At 58.4% G+C, this 10,314-nt stretch overlaps 2 protein-coding genes across 4 annotated transcripts in view; one reads left to right on the forward strand and one right to left on the reverse strand.

Annotated features, from left to right (window-relative positions):
• The window catches only part of MAPK8IP3 (mitogen-activated protein kinase 8 interacting protein 3), a 56,636-nt gene extending 47,230 nt beyond the window's left edge, over positions 1-9,406 (forward strand). For 2 of the 3 annotated variants that reach the window (XM_023513841.1, XM_023513840.1), the window contains exons 14-32: positions 928-1,058; positions 1,211-1,267; positions 1,368-1,538; positions 2,414-2,540; positions 2,815-2,910; positions 3,009-3,167; positions 3,737-3,902; positions 4,902-5,084; positions 5,163-5,352; positions 5,461-5,580; positions 5,655-5,735; positions 5,844-5,911; positions 6,092-6,240; positions 6,646-6,817; positions 6,904-7,017; positions 7,164-7,202; positions 7,338-7,517; positions 7,630-7,779; positions 7,860-9,406. In XM_023513841.1, coding sequence (XP_023369609.1) covers positions 928-1,058; positions 1,211-1,267; positions 1,368-1,538; positions 2,414-2,540; positions 2,815-2,910; positions 3,009-3,167; positions 3,737-3,902; positions 4,902-5,084; positions 5,163-5,352; positions 5,461-5,580; positions 5,655-5,735; positions 5,844-5,911; positions 6,092-6,240; positions 6,646-6,817; positions 6,904-7,017; positions 7,164-7,202; positions 7,338-7,517; positions 7,630-7,779; positions 7,860-7,981 — 2,475 coding nt within the window. In that variant the 3' untranslated portion in view covers positions 7,982-9,406. The remainder of the gene's footprint in view (positions 1-927; positions 1,059-1,210; positions 1,268-1,367; positions 1,539-2,413; positions 2,541-2,814; positions 2,911-3,008; positions 3,168-3,736; positions 3,903-4,901; positions 5,085-5,162; positions 5,353-5,460; positions 5,581-5,654; positions 5,736-5,843; positions 5,912-6,091; positions 6,241-6,645; positions 6,818-6,903; positions 7,018-7,163; positions 7,203-7,337; positions 7,518-7,629; positions 7,780-7,859) is intronic. The other variant, XM_012805825.2, reaches the window with a different exon arrangement.
• Positions 9,407-9,465: 59 nt separating this feature from the next.
• Positions 9,466-10,314, reverse strand: part of NME3 (NME/NM23 nucleoside diphosphate kinase 3) — a 1,618-nt gene continuing 769 nt past the window's right edge. Inside the window, exons 3-5 of the mRNA XM_003790778.3 lie at positions 10,150-10,283; positions 9,963-10,075; positions 9,466-9,860 (exon numbers count right to left, since the gene is read on the reverse strand). Coding sequence (XP_003790826.1) covers positions 9,743-9,860; positions 9,963-10,075; positions 10,150-10,283 — 365 coding nt within the window. The 3' untranslated portion in view covers positions 9,466-9,742. The remainder of the gene's footprint in view (positions 9,861-9,962; positions 10,076-10,149; positions 10,284-10,314) is intronic.

A 10,314-nucleotide genomic window follows, 5' to 3' on the forward strand; every position in this document is an offset into this window, starting at 1 on the left:
AAAAAAAAAAAAAAAAAACAATTTGTCACAGCACTTAGCTCATTAACTCCCGCGATGATAGTTTCTTGGCCCATCCCTTCTTAATGTCCTGTTCTGGCCCAATCCAGACAGATTTAAGAATAATGATACTTGGCATCATTTCATTTACCTCTTTTTCCCCTTCCTCCAACCTGGGGGGTGGTGTGAGGATGCTGTGAGGCCGCCGGCATCCATCTTACGGGGGTGATGAGGCAGCTGGCACCCATCTCACTGGGTCACACCAGCTTCGGACCTTCCACTGCTTAGCTCAGTCACTTGGGGTCATGGTGAGGTTAAAGTGAAGTCATGTGTCTCAGCCCATCATGTACAGCCCCCCACCTCCAAATACTCCAGGAGAGAAAGCTGAAGGTGAATTATAACCCCCAGTCCCCTCCCACGTTGTGTCAGAAGGAGCTGCCAGGCCTATACCTGGGCTCTTCATCCTAGGCCTGGGCTCCCTTGCTCCAGGCATGTGGTGGGAAATGTACCTGAGAATGCAGGATACCAGGTAGTTGGTCGTGTGGGGAGACTCCCATCTGCCCACTCTCCAGGGGTGCCCTGGCTCCCCAGCAGCTCCCTGTTGGGCTCTGCCCAGTCCCACTGGAGCCCAGGGCTCGGCTATGGAAAGCAGATGGGCAAATTCATACAAGTCTGCAGAAACCTCAAGTTTTGCTGGCTAGACCTTCCCTTCTTGTCAGTTTTCCTAGGCCTGCTCCCACTGGCATCTGGGCTTGTCCAGAGTGTCCAGAGAGTTGTAGAAAAAGTCAATCCCCACAATCCCAAAGGTGTGTGGGAAATCCTCATAGCTGGAGCCACGCCCCTCCACCCAGGGGGCAAGCACCTGTGAGGAAGCTGCAGGGACTGTGCCTGGCTCTTGGAGGCTGAGCCCTGGTGCCCCTTCCTCTGCAGGACAAAATTCCCATGGCCCAGCGCCGCCGCTTCACACGGGTGGAGATGGCCCGTGTGCTCATGGAGCGGAACCAGTACAAGGAACGGCTGATGGAGCTGCAGGAAGCTGTGCGGTGGACTGAGATGATCAGGTGAGCCTGGTCCCGGGAGACTGCTGCCTCCATACATGAGCTGTGGTCACTGTCATCACACTTCCTCTCTCCTGGGAAGGCTGAGGGTGCTGGAGCCTCCCTGGTGGGAATCTGCAGGGGCTCAGTGATCTTCCTCTGGCCTTTCCCTATAGAGCATCCCGAGAGCACCCATCTGTCCAAGAGAAGAAGAAGTCCACCATCTGGCAATTGTGAGTTGGGCATGCCCAAGAGGGTGTGGGGGCAGATGCTGGGGGAGATGGGGAAGCTTCCCCATCCACTGCTGCCCCTCACATCCCTGTGCCCCGGCAGCTTCAGCCGCCTCTTCAGCTCCTCCTCTAGCCCCCCTCCAGCCAAGCGGTCCTACCCCTCAGTGAACATCCACTATAAGTCGCCCACCACGGCGGGCTTTAGCCAGCGCCGCAGCCATGCCATGTGCCAGATCTCAGCAGGCAGCCGACCTCTGGAGTTCTTCCCTGAGGAGTGAGTGTCACACAGCCTGTCTTCTCAACTGTAAGGGGAGGGACGGATGTGTCCAGGGGCCCTCCTCTTAGGACTTACAGAGTTGGCCTCACTTCTCAGGATGCTGGTCAAGGTGTCAGGGTTCATGACCTCTGCATGCACACACTGCTACAGCCTTTTGGGCCCATGTCCCACACAGAATCACTGAGCATCTTGGTCTGGGCTTTTTTTTTTTTTTTTTTTTGAGACAGAGCCTCAAGCTGTCCCCCTGGGTAGAGTGCTGTGGCATCCGAGCTCACAGCAACCTCCAACTCCTGAGCTCAAGTGAGTCTCCTGCCTCAGCTTCCCAGGTAGCTGGGACCACAGGCGCCCACCACAACACCTGGCTATTTTTTGGTTGCAGCCGTCATTGTTGTTTGGCAGGCCTGGGCTGGATTCGAACCCGCCACCTTAGGTGTATGTGGCCGGCGCCTTAGCCACTTGAGCCACAGGCGCCGAGCCTTGGCCTGGGCTTTTGAGCCATTGATGATCATGACAACACAATGGGCTCACAGTCAGGCTGGTGGTAGATGTGGCCACTGAGCCCAGGGCCACACCTGGTACTGGAGAAAGCCACCTTTCCATCACGTAGATGCCTGATGCCCAGAAAAGGCGAGGACAGGCCTAGGCAGGCCTCCCTGTCACAGCCTCCTCTGGAGTACCCCCCCCACCACCCCACCATCTGATGGGGCAGGCCTGTGGGCCTCGACCTTGGACAAATATGTTACTTGTTTTGGGGGGGGGATTGCGGTTTTTGGCTGAGGCTGGGTTTGAACCCGCCATCTCTGGCATATGAGGCTGGCATACTCCTTTGAGCCACAGGCGCCGCCCACATATCACTTGTTCCCTCCACCCAGCGACTGCACATCCTCTGCCAGACGAGAGCAGAAGCGTGAGCAGTACCGCCAGGTGCGTGAGCACGTGCGCAACGATGATGGGCGGCTACAGGCCTGTGGCTGGAGTCTGCCGGCCAAGTACAAGCAGGTGCGTGAGGCGGGTGGGCCAGACTAAAGCAGCCCCTCAGGTTGTTGGCTCCCTAAGCAGCCTCCTGGGCAGGCAGTCTAAAGCTGGGGGGGGGCAGGGGGGGTAGAAGGAGCACTGTAGCACTCACAGCCCCCCTACAGAGGACTTGGAGGGCCAGGTCCTTCCTGCCTGGGCTAGCTCTATAGCCAGAGCTGGTAGGCACATCAGGCCCCAGGTTTCTGAGGAAGGAGTAGCAGGCCAGGCCTCACTCTCAGTGCCCTCCTGCTTTTTGCAGCTGAGTCCTAGTGGGGCCCAGGAGGACACAAGGATGAAGAACGTGCCTGTCCCCGTGTACTGTCGGCCCCTGGTGGAGAAGGACCCAACCATGAAGGTGACTGGGGCAGGTTTGGGAAGCCCGAGGAGGCCTCATCTCACTCTAGTCAGTCAGCAGAGGAAAGAACTCTTGACCCCATGGCCCTGTCCTTGCAGCTATGGTGTGCCGCAGGCGTCAACCTGAGCGGGTGGAAGCCTCTTGAGGATGACCCTGGGAATGGGGTCAAGCCCATGCCAGGTCGTGACCCTCTGACCTGTGACCGGGAAGTGGATGATGAGCCCAAGAGCAACCACACGTCTCCCGAGAAGAAGAAGGTCAGGGTGACTGGCCTAGTTGATCCCTGTAGCCCTCTCCTGCTCTTGGTCTCTGGACAGCTCAGCTAGAGTCTAGTTAGGAGTGACAGAGACAGGACAGCTGGACAGTTCTCTGAGACTAGGTGGAGGAGGCAGGAGTTCCTGGGCCCCCATGGCAGCTGGCAGTCCTGGCCTTGGAGCCCTGGCACTGTGCACACCCTCTCAGTTGGCAAGGGTTACTGAGGGGCCTGGGCACAGCAGACATCAGGGCTGTGGCTTTGTGTGCAAGGAGCACATCTCACTGCCTGCAGAGAAGCAGGCTGGGAAGGGGCTGAACACAGAGGAGGCAGAACATGCTTCCCAGTTGGAGTCCTTGCTTGATTTGGGGTCAGTGACAACCTCTGGGAGCTCATGGTCTTCCTCTGCAGAGTGAGACCATATATGTGAGCAATTTAGATAAAGTTTCCTGGCCACAGGGAAGACAGCTGTGCCTCTAAGGCCATAGTTGAGACTAGATCCCAAGATATTGTGGGACACACACCCCCCCCGCAATGCTGCTGCTGCTGCCTTGATCCTGTGCTCTGTAACAGGCAAAGGAGCTTCCTGAAACAGATGCCACCTCTAGCCGGGTGTGGATCCTCACCAGCACCCTGACCACCAGCAAGGTGGTGATCATCGATGCCAACCAGCCAGGAACTGTTGTGGACCAGTTTACAGTCTGCAACGCCCATGTCCTATGCATTTCCAGCATCCCTGGTGAGCCTGGCCCCTGCACCGTAAGGGTGTCTCAGGGAAGGTTGGCTGTTCCTTCTCACAAAGGAACAGTTAGGACATGAAATAAAGAGGCCTGCCACGTAGCACCCACCTTCTGTGGCATCCTATGGACACAGGAGCATGTGAGCAGACAGTGGGAGTTGGCTGTGCCCAGTGAAGTGAGGCAGTATACCTGATGTCCAGGAGGAAGCTTGCTGGCCTCTTCATTCCACTGTCTAATTGCTGACTCAGTTTGTTACACTTTCCTGGTCAGAGGCAATAGGTAGGTCACAGTGCAGGCCACAGGTTGAAATGTTTCTTGCTGTTTCTTCAGCAAAACCTCCAGTTGTCCCCAAATTCCACTGTCAGTCCAAGAGCTGGGGTTTGGTGGGGAGGGGCTTAGTGTTACTGGCTTGGGAAGTCATATGGTGACTCTCTAGGCCAGCAGTTCTCAACTTGTGGGTCATGACCCCTTGGTAACAATGAAAATACATCCTGCATATCAGATATTTACAATACGATTTATAACAGTAGCAAAATTACAGTTATGAAGTAGCAACGAAAATAATTTTATGGTTGGGGGTCACCACAAAATCAGGAACTGTATTAAAGGGTCGCAGCATTAGGAGGCATTAGGAAGGTTGAGAACCACTGCTCTAGGCCCAGACCCAGCCTTGCATGCAGGAATGGGGTAACAACGGGTCTCTGGTCTGGACTTGGGAGGTCTGTGGTATGAAACTGCAGGCTATCTGCTGAAATAGCGCTGACTTCTTAGAGTTATTGAGAGTCTGTCATGGGAGTCCCAGTTTTCTCCCAGGACCAGAGTCTTAGTACTCAGTTCTACCTCAGCCAGGGCCCAGCCCACAGAGTGAACTGAAGCTCTTGCCAGCCATATGGTGCCAAGTGTGGAGAGTAGGTCCTCTCTGGGGGAGAGCCAAAGACTGGCCCCCACCAGGGTGTAGGATCTGGGTGTGGCCCTAAGTAATGTGCTCCTCCTCCCAGCGGCCAGCGACAATGACTACCCACCAGGGGAGATGTTCCTTGACAGCGACGTGAACCCAGAGGACCCCAGCACTGATGGCGTGCTGGCTGGCATCACCCTGGTAGGCTGTGCCACACGCTGCAATGTGCCACGTAGCAACTGCTCCTCCCGAGAGGACACCCCAGTGTTGGATAAGGAGCAAGGTGAGTCTTGGGTGGAATTTTCTCTGTCCCCTCATTCCTACATCCCTGTCTTGTCCACGTTCACCTCTCCTCCCACAGGGGAAGTGGCTGCCGTCGCTAATGGGAAGGTCAACCCATCCCAGTCCACAGAAGAGGCCACGGAGGCCACAGAGGTGCCAGACCCTGGGCCTAGCGAGCCAGAGGCAGCTGCAGTGCGGCCTGGGCCACTCACAGAACATGTCTTCACTGACCCGGCCCCCGCCCCACCCTCTAGCACCCAGCCTGGCAGGTGGGCTCACAGGCTGGAGCAGAGAGGGGTGCAGAGGAGTGCCTGGCAGAGGTGGGCAGGGCATGGGATACAGGGTCATGGGGCTACCCTGGACAACCTCTCCCACAGTGAGAATGGGCCAGATCCTGACAGCAGTGGTGTACAGCCCGAGCCAGAGCCCAGTGGAGACCTGGCAGGAGCAGGCAGCAGTGCTGCACCCACCATGTGGCTAGGAGCCCAGAATGGCTGGTAGGCAGGGCCCTGGGGCAGGTGGGGGGAAAGCCCCTGGGTGAGCCCCTGCCCATCCCAACACCCTCCCGCAGGCTATATGTGCACTCTGCGGTGGCCGACTGGAAGAAGTGCCTGCATTCAATCAAGCTGAAGGATTCAGTGCTGAGCTTGGTGTAGGTGACCCCCAGCCAAGGGCTAGGCATTGGGAGGGGTTGCTAAGGTGGCCTGGCCTGCCACCCTCTGTCACAGCTTGAGCCTGTCTTACCACCTTCCCCCTTCAGGCATGTCAAAGGCCGTGTGCTGGTGGCACTGGCAGATGGGACTCTGGCCATCTTTCACCGTGGAGAAGGTAAGGCCTAATGGCACTGGGCAGGTGGGCGGCAGCTGGTGGCCTTACCAAGACTGGCCCAGGGAGCTCTCTAGGTTCTCCAGGACCCATCTTCAACCTGGCAAGGGGATCTCCAGCTCTGGCCCAAGAGCAGAGGTGGGCCCCAGCCAGGCCTGAGCAGGTGTCCTGGGTGCTCTCCAGATGGCCAGTGGGACCTGAGCAACTACCACCTGATGGATTTGGGCCACCCACACCATTCCATCCGCTGCATGGCCGTCGTGTACGACCGTGTCTGGTGTGGCTATAAGAACAAAATACATGTCATCCAGCCCAAGACGATGCAGATTGAGGCAAGTGCTGGCTGGTAGCCTGGGGCTCTGGGAGAGGAAGGGGATTCTGCTGGAATCACTTTTGCCATCATGGGAGCTTTATGAGGTCAAATGAGAACACAGACTCAGACAAGTTACTCATGTGTTCAAGGTCATGGGCAAGTGAGGGGCAGCCACCCTGTAAATGCCAACCTATTTGGAGCCTGACTTCTGCTGTCCACCCTTGAAGCAGAAGCCTGGGAGACACTTGTGTGGGCCCTATAGCCCTTCCCTGTGCCATCCCCAGGCTCAGGCTCCTCATGAGAGCCTGGATCCTTGGGAGCCAAGCAGGCTCCAGACTAGAGGTTAGAGTGGGCTATAGCAGGTTCAGGGTTCTCCTCCCCATCCTTCCTTTTACCTACTTGTTCATGGGCTGCTATCCCACAGAAGTCATTTGACGCTCACCCAAGGCGGGAGAGCCAGGTGCGGCAGCTGGCGTGGATTGGCGATGGGGTGTGGGTATCCATCCGCCTGGACTCTACCCTGCGGCTCTACCATGCCCACACCCACCAGCACCTGCAAGATGTGGACATCGAGCCCTATGTCAGCAAGATGCTGGGTGAGGGGCTGTGCCGGGCAGGAGGTGTGTGTGCCTGGGGTCCTAGTCCCGGCTACACTGATTGGCTTGTCCCACTCCCACTTCAGGCACTGGCAAGCTGGGCTTCTCCTTTGTGCGCATCACGGCTCTGCTCATTGCAGGCAACCGCCTCTGGGTGGGCACTGGCAATGGAGTTGTCATCTCCATCCCCCTGACTGAGAGTGAGTGACCCCACAGGGATATCTACAAAGATGCTGATGGCTGGGTGGGTTGGCTCCACAAGGCCACTCAAGATACCAGCTGGCCTGGCTGAAGCCAAATGCAGTCTCCCCTGACCACCTCCCCCTTTGTGCTCTGCCCTACCCAGCTGTGGTCCTGCACCGAGGCCAGCTCTTGGGGCTCCGAGGTGAGTCCAGAGCTCCTGCCTGCTGTGGTTGAGGGCCCAGGGCAAGCACTTTCCTGCCCGCCCCTTGCCTGCTGGAAAGCTGGGGCTCCCAACCTGCAAGCTTAGCACCCCATCCAGGGCCCTCTCTATCTCTAGCCAACAAGACATCCCCCACATCTGGGGAGGGAGCCCGCCCAGGGGGCGTCATCCATGTGTACGGTGATGACAGCAGTGACAAGTCAGCCAGCAGCTTCATCCCCTACTGCTCCATGGCCCAGGCACAGCTCTGCTTCCATGGGCACCGTGATGCTGTCAAATTCTTTGTCTCAGTGCCAGGTGAGGGCTGGGCTGAGTTTGTCCCTGCATCACCCACACCCCTCTTAAGTGTGTGTAGCTGGGGCTTCCATTCAAGAGGCTGTTGTCCTGAGGTCCCTCTGCCCCACAACAGGGAATGTGCTAGCCACCCTCAATGGGAGTGTGCTGGACAGCCCATCTGAGAGCCCTGGGCCAGCTGCCCCCACATCAGATGCTGAGAGCCGGAAGCTGAAGAATGTGCTGGTGCTGAGTGGTGGGGAAGGCTACATCGACTTCCGCATTGGTGAGTAGGCAGCGGCTAGGAGGCAGGCCTAGTGCTGGCCAGCAAAAGCCTGACCCTCACAGTTGCTGCCTATCCTCCAGGAGATGGAGAAGATGACGAGACAGAAGAAGGCAGCGGGGATGTGAGCCAGGTGAAGCCCGTGTTGTCCAAGGCGGAGCGCAGCCACATCATTGTGTGGCAGGTGTCCTACACCCCCGAGTGAGGCCACTGCCATCATCCCACCCTGCCTGATGCCAACATGTACATAGGACCCCTGCCCACCTGTCTGCCCACTGTCCCAAGCGGCAGCCAGGCGCCATCCGCCCCTCTTCTAACCTCTCAACCTGCAGCTTTCACCTGAGGCCCGGCCCCCCAGCTGGCAGGAGTGCAGCCATGTGGGTGGCATTTCCCACCTGAGAGGAATACCCTCTCAGGGACGCCCTTTCGCCAGTGGCTCCTGGCTGGTGTCCAGCCCAAAGTCCTCAACTTCCAGGGTACCTCAGGGCCAGAATGAGGTGGGATCCGAGGTAGGCAGCTGCTGCAGGTGATGCCTGAGTCTTCCCACCCTGAGCCCACCTCCTTTGCATGCTGCCAAGGTTGGGGGTGGGGGGATCACCCTGTCTCCCAGGCCCTTGTTCTGCCTGAGGGAACTGTGGCAGTGACTAGCATTTGCCCAGGGAGGTGGGGCTCAGGCTGCCCAGGTGCCTGGACCCCAGCTAGCCTTTGGGGCTTCCCCTCTTTCCAGGCTTTTTTCCCCCAGCCCCTGCTCCTGGCTTCCCCCTGCCCAGGGATCTGGCATGAGAGCACGGGCCAGGCACCCTGAGGCAGCTGCTTGAGCAAAGACCACGATTATCCCCAGTGTGGGAGCCCCTCACTGACCTGTGCCCCCCCAGGCTTTACCTAGGCAGAAGACTCACGTTGGAGGAGCAGGACCCTGGAGTCCTGCCCCTTCCAGTAGTCCCTAGGGTGGAATTTCTCAGGCTGCCAGGGCAGGCCCAGGCCTCAGGATGAAGGGGAGGCCCCTGGCCTCCCCTGGGGTCAGTCCTAGGACACAGGCTCAGCCTCAGGTTGATGGAGGATGGTGTGCTCCTGGGCCTGCCTCCTGCACAGGGCTTCAAGGAGCCCAACTCCCAGACATGCTAAGTGCCTAGGGTGGCCTGCTGTGGCCTTCTAGAGCAACTGGTGAACGAGGCTGCTAAGCAAAGGCCCAAGAGGGCTGAGAACAGAAGTCACCTCCAGCCAGGCTCTAGGCATTAGGGGAGGCAGGGAGGCACCACCCTGGACTGCCCTCCCTGGGTGGGTGGGCCTGTTCCCCACCTTCCTAAGCCCGGGTCTTCTCTTGCTCCCTGAGGCCCTGAGCAGGGCAGCCCAGCCCCTCTGCCTACCCTCTCCCACCAGAGAAGCACAGACCTCGGGGAACTGTCCCGTGAGCCCAGTTGGCCACCCTGAACTGCAGCTATGTGCAGCTGCAGGCTTCCCACCACCCTGCCACCTCCACTGTGATGTAAGATGTCAGGTCCCTTGTCTGTTCCCACAGGATCGTGAAGTGACTTGGGGGTTAGCTGGGTGGGCACAGCTCGAGGAAGGGGCCCAGTGATGACTCTCCTCAGGCTTTGGTCCTGCAAGTGAACCCACATATCTGCTCTGTATGTAATAAACGTCTTAACGTGGTACTACCTCTGTTTCTGGGCCTCAACCAATACAACAAAGATTTCTTCAGTTTATTAAAAAAGAAATGTTGGATCAGTGCCAGGGCTGCTGCTCTGGTATGTTTACACAACTGCTGTGTGTGGTGGCACCTTCGGCAAGAAGGCCCAGTGCACCTACCCTCCCTGAGGGAGGTCTTGCAGAGTACCACGGTCCCTGCCACTGAAAGGATGTTCCAAGGCCTGACATGGGACCCAGAGTCTGGCCACACCCAGGCCTGAAGGATGCAGAGTTGCCACAGCCCTCTGAAATGTAAGTCTGCCTGACAGCTAGGCAGCTACTCGTACAACCAGTGCTCAGCGCTGTCCTCCCAGCACAGTAGTTCCTCCTCGCGGAACCAGAGCGCGATCTCACGGCGGGCACTCTCCACTGAGTCACTGCCATGGATCATGTTCCTGCGCAGACAGCCGCAATAAGGAGAGTTAGGACAGGGACCTATGAGGGCCCGAGTTGGGGAGGTGGGACCTGGCTGGGACAGTCCCCTGGGCCAGCCTTACTTGCCAACCTCGACGCAGAAGTCCCCTCGGATGGTACCAGGAAGAGCGTCAGCCGGGTTCGTTGCACCGATGAGAGCCCGGGAGGTGCGCACGACGTCCAGCCCCTGCCACACCTGCGCGGGTGGGAGGCATCAGGGCTGGGGTGTGGGTAGGGGTTCCCGAGGTCGCCCACCCGCCGGGCACTCACCATGGCCACCACAGGCCCGGAGCCCATATACTTGACCAGGCGGCCGTAGAAGGGGCGCTCGCGCAACTCGGCGTAGTGTTCGCGCAGCAGCTCCTCAGAGGCCTGGGGGATTACAGGGACAGGCGACCTGTTCTGGGGCCCCGCCCGCGCCCCGCTCGTCCCAGC

The sequence above is a fragment of the Otolemur garnettii genome, unplaced genomic scaffold (assembly GCF_000181295.1).
Source record: "Otolemur garnettii isolate 467f Iridium unplaced genomic scaffold, OtoGar3 scaffold00044, whole genome shotgun sequence".
NCBI classification, from domain to species: domain Eukaryota; kingdom Metazoa; phylum Chordata; class Mammalia; order Primates; family Galagidae; genus Otolemur; species Otolemur garnettii.